This window comes from Rattus norvegicus, chromosome 12, assembly GCF_036323735.1.
Source record: "Rattus norvegicus strain BN/NHsdMcwi chromosome 12, GRCr8, whole genome shotgun sequence".
In the NCBI taxonomy this organism is placed as follows: domain Eukaryota; kingdom Metazoa; phylum Chordata; class Mammalia; order Rodentia; family Muridae; genus Rattus; species Rattus norvegicus.
In genome coordinates this window covers 25334175-25360340 of record NC_086030.1, presented here as the reverse complement: position 1 = coordinate 25360340, position 26166 = coordinate 25334175, and the positions used below count along the sequence as shown (strand labels likewise).

Sequence of the window (26166 nt, the reverse complement as noted above, 5' to 3'; positions counted from 1 at the left end):
ACAAGCACCTGATCTAAGAAATCTGAAGGAGGGAGAGACCCTCTTTCCAGCATCCAGTCGCGCCCCGCCCTCCTAGTGTCGCCCCGCCCCTTGTAGAGCAGCGCGCGTTCACTGGTCAGCGCAGTCCTCTCGCTCCGCCCTTGGCCCCGCTCGGCCCCACCCCTCTTTGAAGGCCAGCTACTGCGCAGACTCAATACCTCGCTCTTCCCAGTGGATCAGCTCCGGGTCCTCCAGAGCATCGAGCCGACTTCCTAGAGAAGCCCCTAAGGAGGCGCTACCCGGAAATTCAGGCTTCCCAGAGGGACCCAAGCGTGCTTTCTGTAACGCCTGCCGTTACTTCTTCTACCCGGAGGCTGGCCTCTTGGGACTGTCCTTTGTCAGAAAAGATGAATGAGACATAGTAGTTGTAGCGTGAAGGATTGCAGGGTTGCGTGGTAAGGGATGAACCCCCAAAGTGCCTGTAGAGAACAGCCCTGGGCCTATGTCCTGGCTGCGGTGCAGGATGAAAGACTCCAGCTGATAGATCGCTACGGATAAAAACCAAAGAAAGCTGTCCTGAGATCATCCTCGGATGTAGGGTTACATGGATGCCCAGAGATGAAGCTGCAAGGGTAAGTGGGGTCGATCCTGAGGGTTGAAATTTTCAAACACTGTTTTGTGTAGCTTTGATTTTTTTTTTTTTTTTTTTTTTTTTGAGACAAGGTCTTGCCATGTAGCCTAGGCCAGCCTGGAACTCACGAGTTCTCCAGCCTCAGCCTTCCAAATGCTAGGGTCATAAGCATGCATCACCACCACTCTCGGCTGTTTTTAATGAGAACATTAGCGCTCTGATTTCGGCCATGAAAGGTAGCTGGTACCAAACTGTGTTGAGCTGTGTTGATAGGCTGGAAGCGGGAACTGTCTGATTATATAATATGTATTCGTTAGCAGTTCAGACTCTCTTCCACTATGGTGTACCTCCGTGAGGACAAGAGTTCTGATCGCCTATCTAGCACCAAGAATGCTTGGCATGTTGTAGCTGCTTAATAGGGTGTGAGAAGATTTACTCATGATTGGACATCTTAACTCCCCGCCTAACCAGGGCAACGAGAAGTAGAGGGGAAGTGACTAAAGGTTGGAAACCACCAGAAATGGAGTCCTGGTCAGGAGGATTTGCCGAGCACTCCTGCGCTAACCACTGCCAACAGGCTTCGCGGGCTCAAGGGAGGGGCTTGGGCTCAGAACCTGGACCATGACCAAGTTTAGTCTCACCGACCACGATCGTCCCGCTCATTTCTGCTCACGTGCATCCCAGAGCTGGAAAGTGTTTTGTTTTGCTTTGAATAGTCCATCTACAGGCCCTAAACCAATATGCTTGTGATGTTTAAGCCTGCGTAGCATCATTTAATAAAACCGTTCCTGGTGACTCCCCTCTCAGATGATGCAAGAATGAATGTCTTCAAGCCTGCCTTTTCCTTTTCTTACCCTTTTGTTGACCATTTCCCCAAATGGCTATTACTTAGCCAAACTCTATTGTGACTTACTATACGTTATGTTAGAACTTTCCAGAAAGTTAATAATGAAGCTGGGTGTGCTGATGGACACCTCTATAAATCCAAAGTTGGGAAGTCGAGGCAGTGGAAGCAAGACTTTAAAGCTCACCTGGGCTATGGGGACCCTGCCTCCCATCCATGGGGGAAATGTGTCTGTCCATAAAGCGTGACGATCTGAGCTTAGATCCCCAGTCAGCACTCACATAAAAGCCCAATTTGACTGCGCCCATCTGTAACCCAAATGCTGGTAGGAGGAAGAGAGGTCTGTGAGAGACCCTGTAAGATAAGGCAGGGGCAATAGTGGAAGACTATTGGATGTTATTTTCTGGCCTCTACATACACATGCACGTATACACACACACATATACACACAGACACTAATAGTGATAATTTTTAAAAAGTTAATAGTGAGGGGATGGAGAGTTGGCTCCAAAGTTAAGAACACTCGTTGCTTTCGCAGAAAACCCGTTAGATTCCCAGCAACGACATGGTGGCTCGCAACTATGATTCTAGTTCCAAGGGGGTCCAGAACTCTCTTCTGGCCTCTGAGGACGTGTGGCACACATACATGCTTGCAGGCAGAACACCAGAACACACAGAATGAAAAACCATTGTTTATAGCGTTAGTAATAACAAGAATCTATTGCCTCAGTAATTGTGACTTGAGTGTCTATCGCTCTTAGGCACTGAACTGGGCTCGACAAGAGCAGACAGACAGAGGTCCTGCCCTCACAGACCTCCCAGTCTAAGCCAGGAGGCCAGGATTAATCCCATCATTAACACAAGGGTCACACTGAAAACACAGCACAGAGCAAACAGAGTCCCTAACCATGAGGATGACATCAGATTTTCACTTCCACTAGAACTGGAGGTGATGGCGTGCGGAGTGACTTTACTATTGGACCATCAAAATAGTCCTTGGGGACTGCTTTGCTTTGCAGGGTCTAGAGTTAGCCTGCACTGTTCTCCCCTACTGATCAAGGTGAAGCCTGCAGTCAGTAGGAGTAAAGAAGTAGTTAGGAGCTTAGGGACTGGCAAGATGGCTCGGCTGTGTGCTGGTTAGCTCCTTGACATCTTGGCACAAGCAAGCCAGGGTCATCTGGGAACAGGGAACTTGAAGTGAGAAGATGGCTCCATCAGATTGGCCTGCCAATCTGATGCGAAGTCCGGAGGACGTTTTCATGATTTTTTTTTTTTTTTAATGTGGGAGGCCCAGCCCACTGTGGGCGGTGCCATCCCCAGGCTGGTGGTCCTGGGTTCTATAAGAAAGCAGGCTGAGCAAGCCAGGGAAGCAAGCAGGTGAGCAGCATCCCCAAAACTTCTGTTTCAGTTCCTGCCTCCAGGTTCCTGCCCTGTTTTCCCTCACTTATGGACAATGTTTGGGATACCTAACTAACTAGGATAAGTAGGGTGAAGGTGCTTGCCACCAAGCCTGATGCCTTGAGTTTGATCAACACAGGGTAGAAGGGGAGGAGTGATTTCTATAGGGTTTCTTCTGACCTCCAGGTGCACATCAGGGCTTGCGCGCGCACGCGCACACACACACACACACACACACACACACAGACACACACACACACACAAGTTTGCCAGCCATGGTAGCACACACCTTTCATCCCAGGGAGGCAGAGGCAGGTGGATCTCTATGAATTTGAGGCCAGCCTGGGCAACATAGCAAGTTCTAGGCCAACCAGGACTACACAGTGAGACCCTGTCAGGAAAAGAAAAAAAGATTACAGAGTGAGGTGTTTACTTTGGTTTAGAGGAGTAACCAAACTATATGTAATCATTTGCGTTGACTACCTCTTGCTTGGGTTCCTCTTGTGGTAAATATTATTTTGGGGGTTTTTAATCCCACTTAGACCATAAAATTCCCAAATAAAAGACACAAAACCATTATATTATAAAAGCCTAAAAGCACTAGAGCTGGGCAGAAATCAACCCGCTATGATTTTCTTGTCTACTCCCTGCCACTGACCAAGATAACACTTGCCAAGTTCGGCCTGGGCTGCCCCTACTCCAGCTGGTCTCATGGCCATGAGGTCACAATCCAACTACCCATGGTGGCTTCTCCCTTCCACTGTGTCATTTTCCCGTCTTGTGTTCCCGGTCTCAGACCCCAAGCCCAGGAATTTACTCCGCCCCCTCTCGTCTGCCCAGCCCAGACTGTAGGCATCTTTATTGTCCAGTCAGGGAGAACATGGAGCAAAGTGACAGTGCACATAACAAAGGCTGGTGCACATGAGGATCTCCTCATCTCAGAGCAACCAGATCTTGGGGTACAGAATTTAGCACCAGACCAACCCACTCCAGTTTCCTCTTTCCATCTAAATAAAAAGGCTCTGTTTCTTATAATAATAAGCAGCATACAGAAGGAACAATTATGAAACAATTATGAAAACTGTTAAATGAGACTTACATTCAAAAAGTCCAGTCTTTTTGTATTTGGCAGTCTTTAGATAAAATATTTTATTATCTGTCCTCTCTTGGTAAGTTCAGATTTCTGCATCTAAATCATTTTTTCATTACCATCTTAAGCATTTAAATTCTCTAATTTAACTAACTTAGAGTCACCAACCTTAAAACGTCCGTTTTTAATTTCCTTTAACCTTCATAAGTTGTATGTGTCACATTCTAAAAACATCTCCTTAGATTTTAAAACATTTTCTAGATCTTTCGTAATTTAATTGTGAAACTACAACTCTAGTCTTCCATTCCATCGGAGACCTGAGACGGAGTAAGTAAGGACCTGAGTTCCCAGGGAGTGCAGAGAAGCAGCTTCCAAAGTACAGAAATGACAGACAACCGACTGCCTGGGCTTAACTTCTCCAGGCTCCAAGCACATTCCCTCTGTCTCTTCACGTCTGAAGTGGCAGTAAGAACCTGGGGTAGAAATGAAGACAGCTTGGGCTCAAAGCAAATGGAAAAGGATGCTGCTGGGGACGTAGCTTGTTGATAGAGCGTTCACTTGGCATGTGAGAAATCCTGAGTTCACTCCCCAGCACCACATAAAGCAGGAGTGATGGTTCCACACCTGTAACCCTAGTGCCTGAGAGAAGAGGCAGGGAGGTCAGGAGTTCAAGGTCATCCCCAACTACTTAGTGGGTTCAAGGCCAGCCTGAGCTAGAGACTGGGAAGGAAGAGAAGGAGGGAGGGAAAAAGGAAAGAGAAAGGGAACCTTCTTTAAGGCAGGACTTGGATTAAAAATCCCAGGTCCAGGGGTTGGGGATTTTGCTCAGTGGTAGAGTGCTTGCCTAGCAAGCGCAAGGCCCTGGGTTCGGTCCCCAGCTCCAAAAAAAAAAAAAAAAGAAAAGGAAAAAAAAAAATCCCAGGTCCAGGGTTGGAAAGGTGGCCCAGCAGGGAAAAAACTTACTGAACAGGTCTGGCGCATGAGTTTGACCCTTGGGCTGGAGGGATGGCTCAGTGGTTAAGAGCACTGACTGCTCTTCCAGAGGTCAAATCCCAGCACTCACATGGTGGCTCACAACCATCTGTAATGGGATCTGATGCCCTCTTCTGGTGCGTCTGAAGACAACTACGGTGTACTTATATGTAATAAATAAATAAATAAATCTTTAAAAAAAGGAAAAATGAGTTTGACCCTTTACCCGCTTCCCCCCACCCACCCCCCCCCCCCCGCCACCACAACCATTGTAAAGCTGGAAGGAGAGAACCAACTTCACCAAATTGTCCTCTGACTTCCATACTTGTACTGTAGCCTTGACGTACACTTTAGACACACATGAGAATAGTAATTTAACAAAAACGGATGATAATGACCTGGGTTTTAAAATGATAACCATAACAAACGGTTAAACCCAATAATATTAAAGTTAAAAATTAAAGGAAAATTCTCTGTGACATTTACCAGGTGACAGAACTTTTTAGAACCTATTTCCTTGTGGCTCAAAAGGCCTACCTACACCATTGAACAGGCATTGAATAGGTGTTCATTAGGTCTGCCAAGGCAAAAACCTGTTTGTCAGCCTGGTCGCCTCTCACACAATTTCACCAACTCTTTGCTTGTGGGACTTCCTGAAGCCTTTGTTTGTTTTTGTTCACTGCTAGGGATGGAACTCAGCATATGCTCAGCAAGTACTCAACCACTGAGCCACACCCCCAGCCCCTCACTGGGGGATTCTAGGCAGGGGCTCTACCACTGAGCCACGCCCCCAGCCCCTCACTGTAGGATTCTAGGCAGGAGCTCTATAACCAAGTTCTTTTCTTGACTTTCTGTTTGTTTGTTTCTTTATTTTTGAAACAGGGTCTCTCTGTGTAGTTCCAACTGTCCTAGAAAGTCATATTTAGACTAAGCTACCCTTGAGCTCATGGAGGTCTTCCTGTCTTGAGTGCTGGAATTACAGACATTCACCACCATCCAGCTTTAGTTTTGTTTTGTTTTTTAAGTGTTTTAGTTGGGAGGCAGGGGAAATGGCTGCACAGTTAAGAACATTTGTGATTCAGTTCACGTCACCCATGAGGGGGCTTGTAACCATCCTTACCTCCAGGACTAGAGAATGTGATCCCCTCTTCAGAGTTTAAAGGCCCTCAGGCATGCACATGCTGCACATATATACATTCAAACAAAACATACATGCAAAGTAAAACCAGTTATTTTATTCTCCTTACATGTATACGCGTGTTTCTGTGTGTGCACATGAGTGCATGTACCCTTGGAGACCAGAACACTATGCCATGTCCCCTGGAGCAATTGGTTGCTGGAAACGAAATTTGGATTTTCTGCAAAAGAATTAAGTTCCCTTAAGCATTGAACCATCTTTCCCTCCCTCCTTCCTCCCCTCCCCCTTCCTCACCCCAGACACACACACCTTTTATTCTTTATTTTGAGACGTGAGCTCATTCTAGGTCTCCTGACCTTGAATTCACTATTTAACTGGGGTGTGCCTTGAACTGGTGATCCCCTTCCCTGCTCCTGAAGAACAGGATTGGGGCCCACAACCACCACGGCCAGTGCACATCGTGCTCTTGTCTGCCTGTAGCCCTCTTCTGTTTACCTGTGCTGCCACCCCCCCCCCCTCATGTCCAGGGGCAGGGCTCTGCTCTCTCTGAGCATGCATGTCACTGAGTCCCTGCCTGTCCTCCTCCTCCTTGGTCCCTCCCCTGCTACTTTTCATGTGCTTTCAACTCCCCAGAATACATCATGGGTTTTGTTTTCCTTTGTGGTGGCACCCCCTGCCCCCGCCACACACATTTGTCCTTCTGTTGTGCCTGATTCGAATATGCTACAGTGTGAGTGCAGAGATGGGAGGATAGCATGGTGAAAGTCGGCTCTTTCCACTGTATGGGTCCCGAGGACCAAACTCAGGACATCAGGTTTGACAGCAGGCATCTGTACTGACTGAGCCATCTCTCCGAGCTAGTGACCAAGCCCAGAGTGCATGCTTACCAGACAACAGTTTGCACCCTGAGCCCCAGCCCCAACCCCCATTATTTAAATGAGAAAATGACTTCTGTTTCTTAGGAAAGGTGTAACTCCGTGTTGGCCAATTGGGAGAGGTTGGAGGGCTGTGTTGGGGACAGAATCATTCATGATACTTCCTCGTGATCACCCGCACAGGAGCCCTGACTTCCAGTTGAGAGCCTTTTATGGGAGGCTTTGCTTGATTAATTATTGACTCAGTCTCCAGCCCTCTCCCTTCCCTAGTGAATGAGGGTGGGTAAGACACAAAATTCCAAGCTTTTCATCCAGAATGGGTTCTTCAGTGACCAGTCTCCATCCTGAAAGCTCCCCAGGACCCACCAGGATCCATTTGATAAGACTGGAGAACATTCTGGTTCCTCGGGAAGATGCAAGGGTTCAGGACACAGTGCCCCTGTGACCCCGTCAGGGATCCTGTCTGGGTGTGGTAGCTCACGCCTTTAATCCCAGCATTTGGAGGCAGACGTTGATTTGTGTAAATTTAAGGTTATTTTGGGCCACATAGGCTATTCCAGGTCAGCCAGGGTTACATAGTGAAAACTCTGTCTTAAAAAAATCAAAACCAGGGGCCCTAGGGACCTTAGGTCAGAAGCCAAATTTTATGTATCTATCATTTTGCCACAATGTTTGGGGTTTTGCTTGCTTTTCGCTTTTAAAGAGATTTACTTTTATTTATATGTACATATGTATGTGCCTCTGTGTACGTGTCAGGTACCCACAGAAGCAAAGGCATCCGATCCCCAAAACTGGAGTTATAGGAGGTTGTAAACCACCTGACGTGAGAAGTGGGAACTAAAGTCCGGCTTCTGGAAGAGCAGACTGTTTTCTTTTCTATTCTGTTTTATAATTTTATTTGATTTTGTTTTAAGACAGGGTCTCTCTACATATTCCTGGCTATCCTGGAAACTTGCTCTGTAGACCAGGCTAGCCACAGATCCACAGAGATCGGCCTGGCTCTGCATCCTGAGTGCATCAGATAAAGGTCCTGAGTGGAGAGGTGTTAAGGGGCCAGAGTGGGGAAGATGAGTGAAGACAGACAGCTGGGACCAGGAGGTCTTATGTAAATGGATGTTTATGCCAACAAGTTTATTAAGAAATACAGCATCGGGGTTGGGGATTTAGCTCAGTGGTAGAGCTTGCCTAGCAAGCGCAAGGCCCTGGGTTCAGTCCCCAGCTCCGGAAAAAAAAAAAAAAAGGAAAAAAAAATACAGCATCTTGGGTGCTATTTGTAAGGGGGGGGGGGGGGGGGAGAATGGCCCAGAGTAGCTGAATTAGACAGTGTTGGCAAAGAGAACATGTGATACCTCTGATAGCCTTAGCCCAGGTAAGAAAGTAGGATCCCGAGAAACTGCAACCCTGACTCCTTCAATGCCTGGCCCCCCAGCCTCAGACCTTCCCAAGTCTGCCCTTGAGCAATGACACAGAGCTCATATTCCTTCTGCCCTTTCATCCAGGCCTCTGAGAAAGCCTTGGATTGTACCCCAGGCTAGACTTGCACTTGCTGTATAGCCAAGGATGATCTTAGACTTCTTCATCCTCCCAAGGGCTAAGACTATAATCGTGTACTACCAGTCCCAGCTCTTTATTAATTTATGTCCCCACCCCATATTAGGTGCACAAGGACAGGAGTTTTATTTTTAGCTGTACCGATCCCTGTTCTTTTTTTTTTTTTTTTTTTTTTGGTTCTTTTTTTTGGAGCTGGGGACCGAACCCAGGGCCTTGCGCTTCCTAGGCAAGCGCTCTACCACTGAGCTAAATCCCCAACCCCCCCCCCACCCATCCCTGTTCTTAAATACTTACCAACACTTCGGAAATGCTCAATCAAGAATGAGTGAATCAGGGGGTTGGGGATTTAGCTCAGCGGTAGAGTGCTTGCCTAGCGAGCGTAAGGCCCTGGGTTCGGTCCCCAGCTCCGGAAAAAAAAAAGAAAAAAGAAAAAAAAAAAAAGAATGAGTGAATCAACCAATAAGCAAGGGCAGGGATAGAAGGTAGATGTTCTGAATAGCAAGGATGGGGGTTGGGGATTTAGCTCAGTGGTAGAGTGCTTGCCTAGTAAGCGCAAGGCCCTGGGTTCGGTACTCAGCCTCGAAAAAAAGAAAAAAAAATGTACGCCTCACTGAATAGCAAAGATGGCACATGCAGAGGGCCTGTGATTGCTGGAGGTTTCACAGTCATAGGGCAAGGGATGATGTCTGTGCTGGCTAAACTTATGTCAACTTGACACACAAACTTAAGTTATCTCAAAGGAGGGAACCTAAATTGAGAAAAATGCTTCCATGAGATTTGGCTCTAAGGCAGATAACTAGTGACTAATGGGGGAGGACCCAGCCCATTGCAAGTGGTACCATCCCTGGGCTGGTGGTCCTGGGTTCTCTAAGAGAGCGAGCTGAGGTGGGTGGTGTGCGCCTTTAATCCCAGCAATCAGGAAGCAGAGGCAGGCAGATCTGAGTTCAAGGGTAGTCAGGCTGGTCTACAGAGCTAATTCTAGTACAGCCAAGGCTACAAACATGCACGAGTGCATGCGCATGTGCGCACACGCACACACACACACTCATTGGAGAGAGAGAGAGAGAGAGAGAGAGAGAGAGAGAGAGAGAGAGCTCGGAAAGCAAGCCAGTAAGCAGCGCTCCTCCGTGGCCTCTGCATCAGTTGCTGACTCCAGGTTCCTGCCCTGCTTGAGTTCCTGTCCTGACTTCCTTTGATGATGGACTATGGTGTGGAAGCATGAGCCCAATTCCTCCCCAAGTTGCTTTGGTCATAGCATTGTTATCCTAACAACAGTAACCTTAACTAAAGACAGTGAGAGAATTTGTGTCAAAAAAGAACAAAAGCAAGGAACCAGGTGGTTGGCACCTAAGGAGCAGTGTATGAGGCTGACTTCTGGCCTCCATATGTCTGCATGCACACACAGGGCTTGGGGAGTGAGAGACAGCAATTAAAGCCATGCAAACACAAAAAAGGGTGTTGGTGATTGGTGATAACTTTCTTCTTATTTTATTCAACAAAAATGTATTATGCTGCTGGTTGTGGTGGTATACAGCTTTGAGCCCAACACTTAGGGGGCAGAGACAGGCAGATCTCAGTTAAAGACCAGCCAAGGCAGCATAGAAACACCCTGTCTCAAAAAGAAACGTACAACCAAAAAAAAAAGTGTGTGAGTCTTTGCTATGAGTCTTAGATTCCATGTGTGACCAAAGGTCAAGATGAAAGATCCAAAGAATCACTAGCCAGTATCGCTCCCAATACGAAAATCTCAGAAATTAGCGTTTGCCTCTTGCTTCTCCTCAGGCTGAAGGCCTCGGGTTTGCTAAATCATATTCGAAAGCCCTGACCCTGCAAGGGATAATTGTATTTTATTTTTAATTATGTGTATGTATATGTGTCTGCATGAGGACGTATGCACGGGAGGACGAGGTCAGAAGAGGGCACTGGGTCCCCTTGGAGCTGGAATCCAGGCAGTTGTGAGCCACACCATGTGGGGGCGGGCAACTGAGCAAGCTCCTGCAAGAGAGCCATGGGGCTTTAACCCCTGAACTGTTCCCTGGCCCATCAGCTTTTCTTCAGAATCCTATTAAAAGTGTCTGTCCAGGGGTTGGGGATTTAGCTCAGTGGTAGAGCGCTTGCCTAGGAAGCGCAAGGCCCTGGGTTCGATCCCCAGCTCCGAAAAAAAAAAAAAAGAACCAAAAAACAAAACAAAAAAACAAAAAAAAAAAAAGTGTCTGTCCACTGTGATCATGTGACCCAAGTTTGCGGGGAGGGGGGTTGGAAGGGGACGGGGTGGGGTGTATTCCTCTTGCTTTGTGTTAAATTGAGGTCCTCCAGCCCCTGGTACTCATTGTGTTTTTATTGCAAACATTGAAGATATTTCAGGGTCTTAGAGTGGGGGGTTGTTAAATTGGTCCCTAGGATAATGTGATCCTTGGAGGATCTAGGACAGCAGGGGAGTCCAAAAAGAGCAAAAGTTCCCAGCGTAGGCATTAGCGCCACCGCTGGCCCCAAGGCACAAGAGGAAGGGGCGGGGCCTCAACAGGTCGATGCCGGAAGTGCCTCTCCGCCCCTGCTACTGGACCATGGAGACCGTGGCCCAGTAGAGACCTTAGTGTGAGGCTTGCAGGGGTGGCAGCCATGGAGGCTGTGCTGAACGAGCTGGTGTCTGTGGAGGATCTGAAGGTAAGGTCTGGGCCGGAGGAAGGACGAGGGCAGAATCGGAAAGGGCAGTTCCTGAGGAGAGCTGACCGAAGCCGAACAGTGCCGGTTTCGTCTTTCTAGGAGAGCCGAACTACGACTCCCATCAGCCTCTGCGACATCCTGCCTCTTGTGGGAATCTGCGCCGTGTCCCTGAGCCTGATGGGAGTTGTAGTTTCCAGGGTTTCGGCAACTCAGACCTAGGCCTGGGGTCTTCGTGTGATGCAGAGCTGGGAATTTGGGGTACTCGTGCAAGGATGAAGTAGCATAGTCCCTGGTGTAAACTTTCGCTAGTGTTTAGTCCCTCAAGGTGCTATTTTTACCACATCCTTGTAGCTGTGTTTTCTTTCCTCTCCTAGAATTAAAGTAAGGCAGACCCAGGTCCGAAGAGTAGAGTAGGACGGGACTAGCAGCCTCAATTGAAAGGCCATGTAGGAGGTCATTTAGCTCTGGGACAATATGTTTACTCTTCAGCCACTTGAGGTCAGCTGGTTCGGTTGCCATGCCTGCAGCTTCCACCAGGTGGCATCTCCTCTTGGTACCACTAGGGGCTGGGTTCAGGGACCTTCTAAACATGAGCATGGGACACAGGGATGGAGATGACAGAAGTTAGACATCCGAGTACCAAGATCTACAAGGGAAAGGTGACAGATAGGAAAATGTGGTCTAACTGGGATTTAGACTCCAAGATAGCTAGAGAATGGTGGGTGGATGCCCATTGTTTCTAAATGATTGCTCTTCTCTCTGATGACAGAATTTTGAAAGGAAATTTCAGTCTGAGCAGGCAGCTGGCTCTGTGTCCAAGAGCACGCAGTTTGAATACGCCTGGTGCCTGGTTCGAAGCAAATACAATGACGACATCCGTAGAGGCATCGTGCTGCTGGAGGGTAAGGTGCTGGCTCCCCACTTGCAGCCACTAGCCAGTCTGCCCCCTACTGTCCTTGACCTCACCCCTCCAGGACCCTTTCTGTCATGGAACCCCCACCTTATAACACATTCATCCCTCAGTAACCACCAGAAAATCCACAGCAGCAAAAGGCCAGGCTGGCTCTCTACATCCCCAATTTCAGCATCTGAACATTGGTTCAGATGGGAAATGCTGTGAGAGAAAAATGTTCTCAGGCTGGGGAGATGACTCAGTGCATTCTGTCCAGGCATGGAGACCTGAGTTCAAATCCCCAGCACCCACAACAAAAGCTGAGTGTGGCTATAAGTGCCTGTGTAGGGAGTAGCACTGGAGTGAGCAAGAGAATGCTTAGTCAGACCCTTTCTCTGGGGGATGGTGTGGAGGGGGAAGCAAGAGGCCAGACGTCCTCTGGCCCCTGTGCTTCCATTTGCACACACGCAGTAAACAGAACAGCTCTGGCCTAGCTACTAGTTGCTGTTACTATGCATTTGTATTGTATTGGATAGCAGAAAGTTCTAGAGATTTAAAGTGGCTGAAGGGCTGGTGGCATCAAGGACATGTGATCCAAGCACTCCAAAGACGTAGGGACATAGTTCAGTAGTCATTGACTGGGGAGATGGAGGCAGGAAGATGAGAAGTTCAAGGCCATGTCAGCTACCTACTGACCAAATTTGAGGTCAGCCCGTGCTACACAAGCTTCCTCTCTCAAAAAAAAAAAAAAAAATCTTTGGGGAATACAAGTAGGTTCTGTGCAAACACTGTTTAATTGTAGAGATTATATTAGTTTTATGATGGGCCTTCCAGCTATAGACTTTGAATGGGGGAGCATTGGCATCACCCCAGAGGCTATCAAGGGACAATAGTAACAAAAGACTGCTCTATCCCTTAGTCATTTTTGATTTTGACCCAGGACTCTGCATCCTGCTTCAGCCACCTTACTGCTGGGAACTCAGGGGTGCCCCCAGCTCTGGCGTCTTTGTAAAAGCAAATGCTGGCCCCTGCTTTGATGAGTTAGGACTTAGGTTTCTCCTGTAGTAGAGCACAGCAGTGGAGGTGGCCTCAGAGCATTTGAGTCTTCTGTGGGGACACAGTGCAGACACTGAGGAGGCTGCAGCTCTGCACAGCTAGTGCCCAAGCCTGGACAGCATAGTGAGTCCCTGTCCTAACACACGGGGGCACACAGACACACATGGACACACACACACACATGGACACACACACACATATACACATACACACATATTGACACACAGAGGGGGCGGGAATGAGGGTCACTCAAGGAAGCTGAGCTAAGAGAAGGGGGCAAGTTGTGGACCTAGAGTGGAGGCATGAGCCTTTAATCCCAGCACTCTGGAGGCAGGGGCAGGAGATCTCCGTGTTCAAGGTCAGCCTGGTCTGCAGAGTGAGCTGCAGGACTACACAGTGAATCCCTGTCTCAAAAACAAAACAAGAGCTCAGTCTGTAGCATACCTGTCTGCTGTGTATGAAACCCTGGTTTGATTCCCTTCCCAGCACTGCATAAGCCAGCCGTGGTCCTGTACCACTCAGAAGGCAGCGGCAGGAGGAGCAGAAACTCAGGTCATCCTCAGCAAGACAATGAACTAAAAGAGGGACTGTGAATGCCAGGCAGGAGGTGGCCTTGCAGTGGGACCTGTAGCTGACCAGTGGAACGCACCCGTCCATGCAGACCTCGGTGCTGGTTCCTGCCTTCCACCGCAGCTGTCTGACAGGCTCATGCTGCCCTTGGTTTGTGACTAGAAAGCTGGGGTGATAGGAACTGGTAGTGGAGGTCCAGGGCAGTGGCCCTCCAGGATCCTAGAGTGAGTCAGCATAGCAGGACTCACAGGTGGAACACAGTGTTAGAAAGAGACTCCATCTTTCTCTCTCCCCTCCCCCTCCTCCTTCCAGAGCTGTTGCCCAAAGGTAGCAAAGAGGAGCAGCGGGATTATGTCTTCTACCTGGCCGTGGGCAACTACCGGCTCAAGGTAAGGCCGCAGGGCCCTGCCCAAATCCCCCCCCCCCGCCCCCAGGCAGAGAGAGCCCTGGCCCTCCCTGAGCCAGCAAAGGGCAGCGGGCTGGGGTGATGGTGGCTGCATGGAGTGATCCTGGGACAGACCGAGGGAAGGTGAGAGTATCGGGGTGTGGGGACCACGGTGACGTCAGGCTGGGGTGCAGCCCCGTGCCTGGAGCTGTTATCTCTGCTAGCTTATCACCCCCCCACAGCTGGGCTGTTTGTGAACTCTACTCTGTGGGGTGGGGCGGTAACGGGTGGAGGAGGAGGAAGGATGAGTGGGGCCAAGGAAGGACACCCCTGGGTGTGGGGGTGGCCGGAGGCTCATCCCGAGGAGCATGGGGTGAGGTGTGCCTTTCCTCTGACTGCAGGAATATGAAAAGGCTCTGAAGTATGTGCGGGGACTGTTACAGACTGAGCCCCAGAACAACCAGGCCAAGGAGCTGGAACGCCTGATTGACAAGGCCATGAAGAAAGGTGACAGGCCTCATGCTGTCTGCTCTTCCTCCTCCCTCAGGCCCGGGCCTTGGGAACACTGCCCACACCCCCTACACACACACAGTCCTTTATCAAACCTACCTTCCAAGGGTCTTGGTAGCCCTGGAGCCCCAACCCTCAGACTCTACATACAGGTCCCCCTCTTCTGTGGAGGGGAGTGTGGTCAGGGTAGGGGCTGATCTGCTCACGTCTCCCTCTTTGCTTTTCCAGATGGACTGGTAGGCATGGCCATTGTTGGTGGCATGGCCCTGGGTGTGGCGGGCCTGGCTGGACTCATTGGACTGGCTGTGTCCAAGTCCAAATCCTGAAGGCAGCCTCACCTGCTCTCTGCCCCCGGACGCCTGGGAGCCTGGGGGACACTGAAAGAGGGGCTGTCCATCCTCACCACCGCCTTCCTTTTCTCCTGCAACCCTACCGTGCACCCGCACAGTCTCCATGACCCCCAGCCCCCCATCCCCTGGTACCTGTCCTTTACCCTCAGTCATGCTTTGCAATGAGTGTAAATAAAGTTGGGCCGTGGCTTCGGAAACTGTGTGAGAGTCAGTTGAGGTTCACCAGGTGCACGGCGGCCCTCTCTACCCGGCTCTGGGTTCCTTTGCCAGCATCCCAGCCCACACCCTTCCTTCCTCCCCTATCCTGAAACCACTTCGAAGGAACAAGGAACCTCGAGGACGTGGCTTTTCCACTGCCCCAGAATCATGAGAGAGAACAGTGAACAGGAGGGACTGCAAGCTGGGATTTATGACTCTGGTCTCCTCTGACCCACACAGCTGCCTGGGAGTTTTCCACTGCAGGGGGCCCCCACTGGGCTTCCTCCAAAAACCTCCGCCCTTCCCTCCCTTTGTCTTCCTTCCCCCTCCCCTTCCTCTGCCCCGTCTTTCTCCTTTCGGGGGACATGGATGACGTAGGGTGAGAGCGGAAGCTGTGGAGATGGCAGGGGTGATGGGGGTTGTTGGGCACAGGATACCCCAGTCCCAGCCTGTGGGGTGGGAGGCAGAGATCTCACAGAGCTCACCCCACACCCCTGTGCCAGGCTCTGCGTGGGCCTGTTTGGCTTCCCTGCATTCTTGTCATTCCACAGCCCCTGGCAGGCTGGCTGAGGGGTGGGAGGAGGTACCTGAGGGGAACATGGAGAAGCTGCATTCAGAAAAAGGGGATGGGGACCCACAGTGGGCAGAGTCGTGGCTCGCACACTCAGGAAAGGGAGCCTAGGGCCAACTTGCCAAGCAAGACCAGGAAGCAGCCAAGAAGGGAATGTGTGTTCAGACAGGTGCTTGGCTAGGGTTGGGGTGGGGAACCCAGAGGTTTCCAGTTATCATAATTAATAGAGCTGGTAATGGTTCCCAATAAGTGGACAGGTAGAGAGATTAGCCAGAACCATGCCTTAGACTTATAATCAGCCCCCCACCCTGGGCCCCTGGCCCCTTGGCAGGAAGATCAAACTCAAGTGCCGAAGAGTCAAAGGTCAGCCGGAGGGGCAATTCAAGTTCAGGAAGTTTGGAGGAAAGTAGTATTCGGTGGCCTCACCTCAGCCCTGCAGCATTTAAATCCAAGCAACCGATAGAGCCATGGGAGTGTGCCCAGGAGCTATGATCTGTGGTCCCAACTCCCATTACAACCCCAAAGCCAATAATGGTTGTGTCAACAAAGCCAACAGCCAGAGACTAAAGCCCAGGGCCCTATGATATCTGGAGTCCAGTGGGAGCCAGGTTGGCAGGGTCTGAGAGGTCCTGTCACCCCCAACTCAAACTTGATGGTCCCTGGAGATTTATGTGTCCCATCTGTAGGGTCTTCAGCATCCTAGGTTGCTCGTCGTGGAAGGCTGTGGTGGGCCTGGTGGAAGGAAGTTTTCTTCTCTAGACACTCTGGTCTTTTGGGTACTAAAACTCTTTGTCCCTCTAATTTCATTCCCTGACCCTGGTGACAGCTGAGTCAGAGACAGGCTACTTCCCCTGGATTCCTAATGCCTCCCTTGGGGGCTGCTCCTTGGCTGTATCCATAAGTCTCCCAGTAAGTCCAACCTCCCCACTCCTAGGGCGGGGAGTCCTGGGCTAGGCCGGAGGCCGGGGGAGGGGGTGGACTTTTGGCCCGTCTCTTCCCTCCATCACAGCCAACAGCTGCAGAGCGGAGCAGGCTTGGCTCATTCCTCTGACCTGCCAGGAAGCAGAGCCTCCCAGAGACCGGGCAGAAGCAATCAGACCTGACCTCCAGAAGACAGCAGACAAGAACCGCAGCTGGATGAGCTTCCCTTCAACCTTCTCCCTCCTCAGTCTTCCTTAGCATCTCACCTGGAGGAGCCACCTCTATCCCAATCCCTGGGGCTCAAGCCCCCTTGCGGGACCTGCATCCCAGCATGTCGATAGCTGTGGAGACCTTTGGTTTCTTCATGTCAGCCCTGGGACTGCTGATGCTGGGGGTGACCCTTCCAAACAGCTACTGGAGAGTGTCTACCGTCCATGGGAACGTCATCACCACTAACACCATCTTCGAGAACCTGTGGTACAGCTGTGCCACCGACTCCCTGGGAGTCTCCAACTGCTGGGACTTCCCGTCCATGCTGGCCCTCTCTGGTATGGGGTGAGGGAGGCTCTAGGGGACAGAGAGAGGTTGGGGGGCTTAGGTTGGAGAGATCCCCAAGGAAAGGGTAGAGGCAAGGATTTCAGATGAAGCTCTTGGTTCTGGACAGCTCCAACAAAGGGTGTTGCATGACCCAAAATGAGTCCGGTGAGAGTGTTACACATGGTTCCCTAATGTGTGATTCTCGACCAGCTAAGAGAGGCTTCCAGATGTGATTCAGGCCTTTGCTAGCTCTAGGCCTCAGGCAAGTGATGGGATGAATTTGGTAGTCGCCACCTACAAGCTGAGAGTAATCATGGTGCCAGTGCACGGGTGGTCACGAGGCTTCCAGGCAACGTGCAGTGCAGGCGCACACGGGATGTTGACTGAACCTTAGTGGTTCACTCTGGGAAGGGTTGGCTTAGTTGGCAGGAGTGAGACCAAGACTCTCTCTTGTCCATTGAATGCCAACCTCTGTAGCTCCCCAAGCAGCTACAGTCTGGGGGTCTACCTGCCCTGCTGAACTCCAGAGGGCTCTGGACTTAGCACGAAAAAGGGAGCTACTAGGAAGTTGAAATGGATGCTGGAGAAGTGATTATGTGGACGTGCATTGTGTGTTTGGGACTCAGAATGTGTTTTGTTGTTGTTTTGTTTTATTTTGTTTTGTTTGATGGATGGTCTTACATGGCTACAGCCTGCAGCTTTAACTTGGGCTCAAATTGCTACCTTCTCCTGATCCTTTCTTGGTCTCCTGCACAACACTTCCCTCCTTCCACTGCCGTCATTTCCCCCAAGGGATCCCCAGACATACACAACACATGTACCAACCCAAGCCAAACAGTAGCTCCCCAAACTGATTATATGTGTATGCCCACACCATCACCTCTCTGGCCGGCATCCACTAGACGTCCTAGTCTTCCCCATGCTACAAAAACTATGAGTCGATGACCATGAACCTTCTCTGGTTGCTCCTGCCACTAGATTCTGGTCTTGCTTTTCTAGGCGCCCAGCTGCAGGTGATGAGTGGGTAGGGGAATCTGACACCTGCCCAGGGTGGGAAACAGAATGCTGTGAAATGGCCTCATATCTGGAAGATACTCTGGGCAGATATTGTATCTAAGTGAATCTCCACTTTCCCTAACTCTCCTGAGGTATCGAGCTGCTTGGACCTCTGACTGTGCCCCACACCCAAACCTTTGGAAAAGCTGCATCAATTCTGGGTCACAAACAGGGCAGTAAGTGGCCAGAGGGGACCATGCATAGAATCAACTCAGCACCCAACCAGCCTGCTGCATCCCTGGTGTGCAGAGGGCATTCTGCTGTGACCTGGGCCACCTCCAAGGGGCCTCACATGGTGTAGCTGCTCTTCGTCTGTAAGAGAACTTGGAGGAAAGTCACATTCGAGTTTGCTGGGGGGCGATGGAAGGGGTTATGTTCTTTGGTTTGGATTGGGGCGCGCGCCCGTGTGTGTGTGTGTGTGTGTGTGTGTGTGTGTGTGTGTGTGTGTGTGTGTGCGCGCGCGCGCGCACGCATGCACACACACATTGTTTTGAGACATGGTGTTGCTATGTAATTCAATCTCCGACCTCATATAGCCAAGGCTGGTCCTGAACTCAAAAAGATCCTCCTACATCAGCCTCCCAAGTGCTGGGATTACGGGAGCGCACCTCCATACCTAGCTTTTCCTCCGATGTGGACATGACCCTTCGTGTAATGCAATCTATGCTTTTCAGATGCGTTTACATGTTTGCCTCATTTTGTCAAAGCTGGACCACTCTGCAGAGTTAAGCAGCCTGCCTAGAGGCAGGGGAAGTGGAGAGGAAGTTGTGATTTCAATTTACTGCGTCAGAGTTGAGGGCCAGGTTATTCTTCTGTGGTCTGCTGAGTCCCAAGAGGGATCTCCCCCACCACCCCCCATTACAACCAGTAATTAGTTTAACCAGAGATTAAACTAAGAACTGTATTTGTACTAAATGAGCATGCCACCACTGCGCTACCCTCTGTCTCTCAGTGGAGGAGTCTAGGCCAGTGTTATTCCACTAAGAGCCACCCCCAAGCCCTCACTGGGGAATTGCAAGCAAAATGCTCTACCTGTGAGCTACAGAATCAACCTTTTTATATTTCATTTTGAGACAGTCTTGCCGAGATGCCCAGGCTGGCCTTGAACTTGCAGCTCTCTTGCCTCAACCTCTTGAGTGATTTCAGGCATAGCTCAACAAGCCAGGCCTAATAATCAATGACTTCATACCCGTGCAACCTCTACACTATGGGGCCACTCGCTAAATTCACATACCCATAGGCCCTTCAGTCATCCTTCCTTCATCCATTAGTGTTCTCTTCTCTGCACATTAAGAATTGGTGGGAGGGGCTGGAGAGGTGGCTTAGAGGTTAAGAGCACTGACTGCTCTTCCAGAGCTCCTGAGTTCAATTCCCAGCAACCACATGGTGGCTCACAACCATCTGTAATGAGATCTGGTGCCCTCTTCTGGCCTGCAGTCACATATGCAGGCAGAACGCTGTATACATAATAAATAAAACTTAAAAAAAAAAAAAAAGAATTGATGGGAGGACTCTCTAGAAGGTGTGGCTGGGAGTCATAATGTCCTCTCAGAGAACTTTGTCCCCCCTCCCTACTTCTTAACTCCAGGCTACTTCATCTCTTCCTGGCAGAGACCCAAGCCTTTTGCCTTCCACACCACGTGTGCTATGGGCCCCACCCAGAGAAGGGGTACAAGGTTCCTGAGAGTGGCAAGCATCAAAAACAGGAGGAGGAGCCAGCAGCTTCCCTCGGCTTTGAGAAAAGGGAAACTGAGGCACCAAAAGATTATGATGAACTGACTGGGATGGGTTCCTAGGCCCAGGTTTCCTATCTCCGTGGTCCTCTACCCTCTGCCCCGAATTATTGCTGCCCCCTGCTGGTTACTCTTGAAGAAACTCAGCTCCAACCCAGAGTGTCCACAGTGTTGGGCATGGTAGCATAGGCCTGGAATCCCAGCAAGCCCAATGCTGAGGCAGGAGGATCGAGAGTTAGCTATGCAGCAAGTTTGAGGCGCATCTAGTCCATATGAAACCTTGTCTCAATAGATGGATGGATGGATGGATGGATGGATGGATGGATGGATGGATGGATGGAAAGACGGACAGACAGATGGACAGGCAGGCAGGTGGGTGGTGGTACACACCTCTAATCTTAGTGCTTGGGAGGTAGGGGCAGGTGGATTTCTGAGTTCGAAAGGCCAGCCTGGTCTATTGAATTCCAGGACAGCCAGGACTACACAGGGAAACCAGGGAAACCATGTCTTAGGGGGTAAGGGAGAGAAAGGAAGAAAGGAAGGAAGAAAAAGGGAGAGGATGGGAAGTCATTGAGCCCTTACTTGAGTGTCTAATCTCCTCTCCAATCATTTGCACTTCTGCCTTAATTGCATGAGGCCTAGGATCTCAGGGAGACTAGGATGTGTGGGCTGGTGAAGGCGAGGGGAGTCCTTCAGTTCTATGCCTATGGGGACCACCATCCACGCTGGGTAAGACTCTGTTGTGGCTACTTTGGGGTCAGTCATCCTTCTGCCAGTAAGGGTTCATTACTCTCTGTCAGGTGGCCTGATTAATTTGCTGGTTCCCCTCAGGTGACATTTGGTGGTGTCCTATTTTGGTTTGTTCTTGGGACCTCCAGAAGAAGGGACAGATGCTGTTTACATTCTCCCAGGGGAGGGACTTTGGTGACACGTGGGTTGCATCCCCAGTACCATATACACCAGGCCTGGATGTGTGTGCCTGTCACCCAGCACTGTCAAGGCAGAGATAAAAGGATCAGAAGCTACGGTCATGCTCAGCTACCTTAACAAGTTTGGGGCCAACCTAGACCACATGAGGTAGGGTCAGGCTGCTGGGCGAGAGAAGAGGCAAGAAGGAGCGAAAGGGATACAGAGGGAGGCTGGAATGGAGCCTGAAGTGGGAGGGGCTAGGAAGTTTAGGAACAAGAGACGTGCAGGAAAGCAGGAAGGAAAAGGCTGACCGCTTCCCCTGCTGTATACTCCAGGCTATGTCCAGGGCTGCCGAGCTCTCATGATCACCGCCATCCTCCTGGGCTTCCTGGGCCTCTTTCTAGGCATGGTGGGGCTCCGCTGCACCAACGTGGGCAACATCGACCTCTCCAGAAAGGCCAAGCTGCTGGCCATTGCAGGGGCCTTCCACATACTTGCTGGTAATGAGGGAGATGGGACACAGGGTGGGGCTGGGGGGCTTCTCAGCCCAAAGTTCCTGCTCTCGGGATTTGCCTCACTTTCCCCTTTAGGTTGATCTCAGCCCTCTGTTGCTCAGCTCTGCCCTCTCTCCACCCTTCTATACTCTGCAGATCTCTAGACCACAACTCAGTGTCGGAGAATAGGGTGGTCTCTGCTCCCAACTGAGTCAAAGTCCAGGCAGACCTGAGAGACCACTTCCTTCCAGAGCTTATGGCTGGCTGAGGGATCAGTCAGGGAATGTATACACACACACACACACACACACACACACACTATACACACAGCATAGACACATATATATACACACACATAGCATACACATATACACACATACACAGCATACATAGCATACATATCTACACACACATACATACACGCAGCATACATGCACACACACATATACATACACATCACACATACACAGCATACACACACATATATATACACATACAGACACATACACATACACACACATATATACATACACACATACACAGCATACACATATATACACATTCATATACAGCACAGCACACAAAAACACAGCATACACATATACACACACCACCCATACACACAATGTACACATACACACACCTATATATACACATAGTCACACATATACACGCATACATACACACAACATACACATACACACATATACACATACACATGACATACACACACATACATATACACATACAGACACACACATATACAGCACACACACACACAATCATACATACACACTCCATACACATACATACACACATACAGACACACACACATAATCACACATACACAGCATACATAACATACACATATTTATACACATACAGACACACACATGTACAGCACACACACGTATAATCACACATACACACAGCATACATATATATATACATACACACATATACAACCCACATATACACACACACAATCACACATGCATAGTAACAGTGTACAGATGGCCTAGCACTGTCAGACTTATTACATTTCTGTACACATCCCTCCATGATAAACTGTGCAGGGCTGGTGAGAAATGGCACTTTGTGATGTCCCAAGATTGAACCAGAGATCCCCAGAGAGGATGGAAAGAGTGAGCTTCTGAAAGTTTCCCTTTGACCTCCACATGAGCATACACATATATACACATGCATGTATACCAAGCGCACACACCACACAATAATGATGGTGAGAAGGAAGGGGAGGAGGAAGAGGATAATATAATTTTTATAAAACCAGGAATGGGGGAGGGTCAAAAAAAATAAAATCAGGTGTGGTGGCTATGTCCGTTTTCCAGATCTGAAGGTTTGGAAAGGGCCCTTAGCCAGTGTACTGGAGAGGCGGGAACCCTTTTTGGACAACTGGGCTTTCACGATAGCTGTTGTTACCACCTGGGGGACATGATCGGGTCATTTTCCCTGCCAGTTAAAGAATTATTAAAACGGGGGGATCTCGGGGCTGAGGATTTAGCTCAGTGGTAGAGCGCTTACCTAGGAAGCGCAAGGCCCTGGGTTCGGTCCCCAGCTCCGAAAAAAAGAACCAAAAAAAAAAAAAAACAAAAAAAAAAAAACGGGGGGATCTCACACTGGACGGATAGCAACAGAGAAATCTTGGACACACAGATGAACCCACAGTTGAAGAAAAACTATTGGGAATAAGGAAACACACCCGTGTGGCAGACACAGAGGAACTCCACAAAGCAGAGAGGGGGTAGAGAAGCCGGAAGGGCCGAGGGTTTTTGTTTTTGTTTTTTTTTGTTTTTGTTTTTTTTTTTTCAGTCTGCAGAGTCTTCCTAACTCAGGGTTGGTCAGTTTAAAGAAAGACAGGGTAGCTGATTGCCTCTCAATTGTTGTATAACAACATAGCCTGATGGTTACCAGTCCGTCAGCGGAGGTGTGCTGGCAGGAGACAAGTCCACAGGCCTTTGTTTTAAGCTGCCAAGCTTTTGTCTCAGGTGGAGAAGGGAGGAGGAAGCCCATCATCTTAGAAGTTCACCATCTTTATTACCCAGGCACGGTTGTTCTCCCTGTCTCCCAGGGAATCCGTTTAAACCCTAGTCCCTCAGTACCACCGAAGGCCAGCGTGCACGGAGCCCAGGGTTCCATCCTCAGAACTATGTGAACTCTGTGGTGGCTCATGACTGTAATCTCTAAAGGTAACAGGATCAAGGTTATGCCAGGCTATGTGGTGAGTTCAAGGCCAGCCTAGGCTTCCTAAGATCTTGTCTTTAAGAAGAAACCATGGTGGGTTGGGGATTTGGCTCAGTGGCAGAGCGCTTACCTAGGAAGCGCAAGGTCCTGGGTTCGGTCCCCAGCTCCGAGAAAAAGAAAAAAAAAAGAAAAGAAGAAGACACCACGGGACTTTTGTGACCTGACGGTGCAGCTTGAACACGGCTGAGGAAAGGAAGCGTTACTTTTGAGCGTGATGCTCATTGCTCTTGCTTGTGGGGCATGGGGTGGGTTTGTGGCTGTGAGGGGGCACTTAGGACGTGGTCCTCCAACCTTCTCTCCAGGAGCCTGTGGCATGGTTGCTATCTCATGGTATGCTGTCAACATCACCACCGACTTCTTCAACCCCCTGTATGTTGGAACCAAGTAAGGAAGGAGCCTGCCCTGGCGGGTGGTGGGCCTCAGCCCAAGCTCCTCTGGCTGGGCTGGCACTCACTTCCTCCACTCCTCCAGGTATGAACTGGGCTCTGCCCTCTACTTGGGCTGGAGCGCCTCTCTGCTCTCCATCCTGGGCGGCATCTGTGTCTTCTCCACCTGCTGCTGTGACTCCAAGGAGGACCCAGCCACCAGGTGAGGGGATGAGCGGGAGGAGGGCGTGGAGTGGGGACCACAACATCCTATGACCCCTGTGACCCTGCCTTCCTCTTAATCCCACAGGGTGGGACTTCCCTACAAGCCTTCTACGGTTGTGACAGCCCGAGCCACTTCCGATGAAAGTGACGTCAGCTTTGGTAAATATGGCAAAAATGCCTACGTGTAGGAGCTCCGGCCTGGTGGACAGCGTTTCTTGTCCCACTGTCCCCAGCAGAAAACGTCCCCAGGACCTGTGGGAGGACTAGTCTCCAGTTAATAACCTGAGGACAGGCCAAATTTCCAGGCCTCAGCCTATGCCGGGAAGCCACTACCCACTCTGGGCACACCTTATCTGGCACTCCAGTCTCTCCCAGGAACAGAAGCTTCAGGGGCAACTTGCATGGCCTCCCACAGCTGGACTCAAGGGGACAGAGGTGTCTGCAGCATGTGACTCTATAGAAATATGTGCATAAATCAATGTATATTGTGATTGTACAGGGGGCTCCTGGGGTCCTGAAGTTACGACCACGGAAGGGGGTCATTTTCAAGCCATAGACTGTCAAGTCTGCCCACTTTGGGGGCTGTGTCATCTAGTGAGACGGTGGGCCAGGGAGCTGGGGACGTGGCTCAGTGAGTTTAGAGTGTTTGCTACACAAGTATGAGGACCTGAGTTCAAATCCCCAGTACCCGTGTGAAAAGCGGGCCCTGGACACACTCCTGCAGCCCAAGTGTTGCTAGGGAGGGGCTCTGAGGCTCACTGGCTTCCAACCTCACTCCAGGTTCTATGTGAGTTCAATCTCAAGGGAATGAGGTGGAGCACGATAGAGCAGGGTGCTGGGAGCCCTCTTCCGACCTTTGCGGGCACACAGACTTGTGCGTAGAGGACACACGCGTGCGCGCACACACACACACACACACATTCTCAATAAAAGGATTTGAAAGGGGGAAATCGCTAACAACTGCTCCGAATCACCCACCTCAGGAGACTGTTAATAGCTGGGAAGCTTCTGGCCCACTGAAAGTTCCTCTCTGTTGACCCCTGACCTATTTTCTCACAGCCTCACAAAGGGGCAGTTGATTTAGAACGGGCGGGCATTGGTGTGTGTGTGTGTGTGTGTGTGTGTGTGTGTGTGTGTGTGTGTGTGTGTGTGTGTGTGTGTTTAAAGTCGATTTGGGGTTTAAAATAAAGGTTTTTTTTTTTTGGTTCTTTTTTTCGGAGCTGGGGACCGAACCCAGGGCCTTGCGCTTCCCAGGCAAGCGCTCTACCACTGAGCTAAATCCCCAACCCCAAAATAAAGGTATTTTTAAAGATGCATTTTTTGCATGAATGTGTGCGCGCCTTCATGGGTTTACCTGCACCGAGTGCCTACAGGTGCCTGAAGGGACCAAAAGAGGGCACCAGATCTCCAGGAACTGTGATTATAGGAGATTTCGCCATGTGGGTGTTGGAAGCAGAACTCTGATCTTCTGTCAGATCTTAGCTGCTGGGCCGTCTCTTCAGTCCCTTACCAGAGATGAATAATACAGGTGGAAGCTTGAGGGTCCAGAAAGAGGAGCTCCTAAGAAAATGTTGTCCAGCTGGGTTTGGCAGTGCGAGCTTTTAATCCCAGCACTCTAGAGGCAGAGGAAGGTGGATATCTGTGAGTTCAAGGCCAGCCTGGTCTACAGATTGAGTCTAGGACAGCTACAGCTACACAGAGAAACCCTGTCTTGAAAAACAAAAATACAAAACCCCAAAACAAAACAGAAAAGAAAAAACGATGCCCAAGATTATGAATATTGGCATTTTAATGAGTCCCAGAGAACAAGACATCAAACTATGGTACAGGCTCCTCGAAAGGGAGTCCCTGGGACAGTGTCTTGTCTGTTTCACCTAGGCCTGAGTATGCTCATCAACAATGGGCTGGGCCTGACATTGTGGAAAACCTACAGTATCTTCCAGAAAGATGCTCTGAAGGTCCGTGTGTAACATAGTTGGTTGGCATGTGT

The 26166-nt window shown here is 50.0% G+C and overlaps 2 protein-coding genes across 6 annotated transcripts; both read left to right on the top strand.

The window, feature by feature from the left end:
• Window positions 1–205: 205 nt before the first annotated feature.
• Window positions 206–15102, top strand: Fis1 (fission, mitochondrial 1). 4 transcript variants are annotated; one of them, NM_001105919.2, is made up of 5 exons: window positions 298–611; window positions 11912–12044; window positions 13973–14049; window positions 14447–14552; window positions 14784–15102. In NM_001105919.2, the coding sequence occupies exons 1-5, from the start codon at window positions 588–590 to the stop codon at window positions 14879–14881; spliced, it is 438 nt and encodes a 145-aa protein (NP_001099389.1). In that variant the 5' UTR covers window positions 298–587; the 3' UTR covers window positions 14882–15102. The 4 variants fall into 4 exon arrangements, with proteins under 4 accessions (XP_006249184.1, NP_001099389.1, XP_006249183.1 ...); NM_001401051.1 differs by lacking the exon at window positions 298–611 and adding an exon at window positions 11009–11142; XM_006249122.5 differs by having other exon boundaries at window positions 206–611; window positions 14447–15102.
• Window positions 15103–15236: 134 nt separating this feature from the next.
• On the top strand, window positions 15237–25492 carry Cldn15 (claudin 15). 2 transcript variants are annotated; one of them, XM_006249155.5, is made up of 6 exons: window positions 15237–16583; window positions 16684–17143; window positions 21166–21330; window positions 23889–23970; window positions 24058–24174; window positions 24262–25492. In XM_006249155.5, exons 2-6 carry the CDS (start codon window positions 16927–16929, stop codon window positions 24362–24364), a joined length of 684 nt encoding a protein of 227 aa, XP_006249217.1. In that variant the 5' UTR covers window positions 15237–16583; window positions 16684–16926; the 3' UTR covers window positions 24365–25492.
• The last annotated feature ends 674 nt before the right edge of the window (window positions 25493–26166 follow it).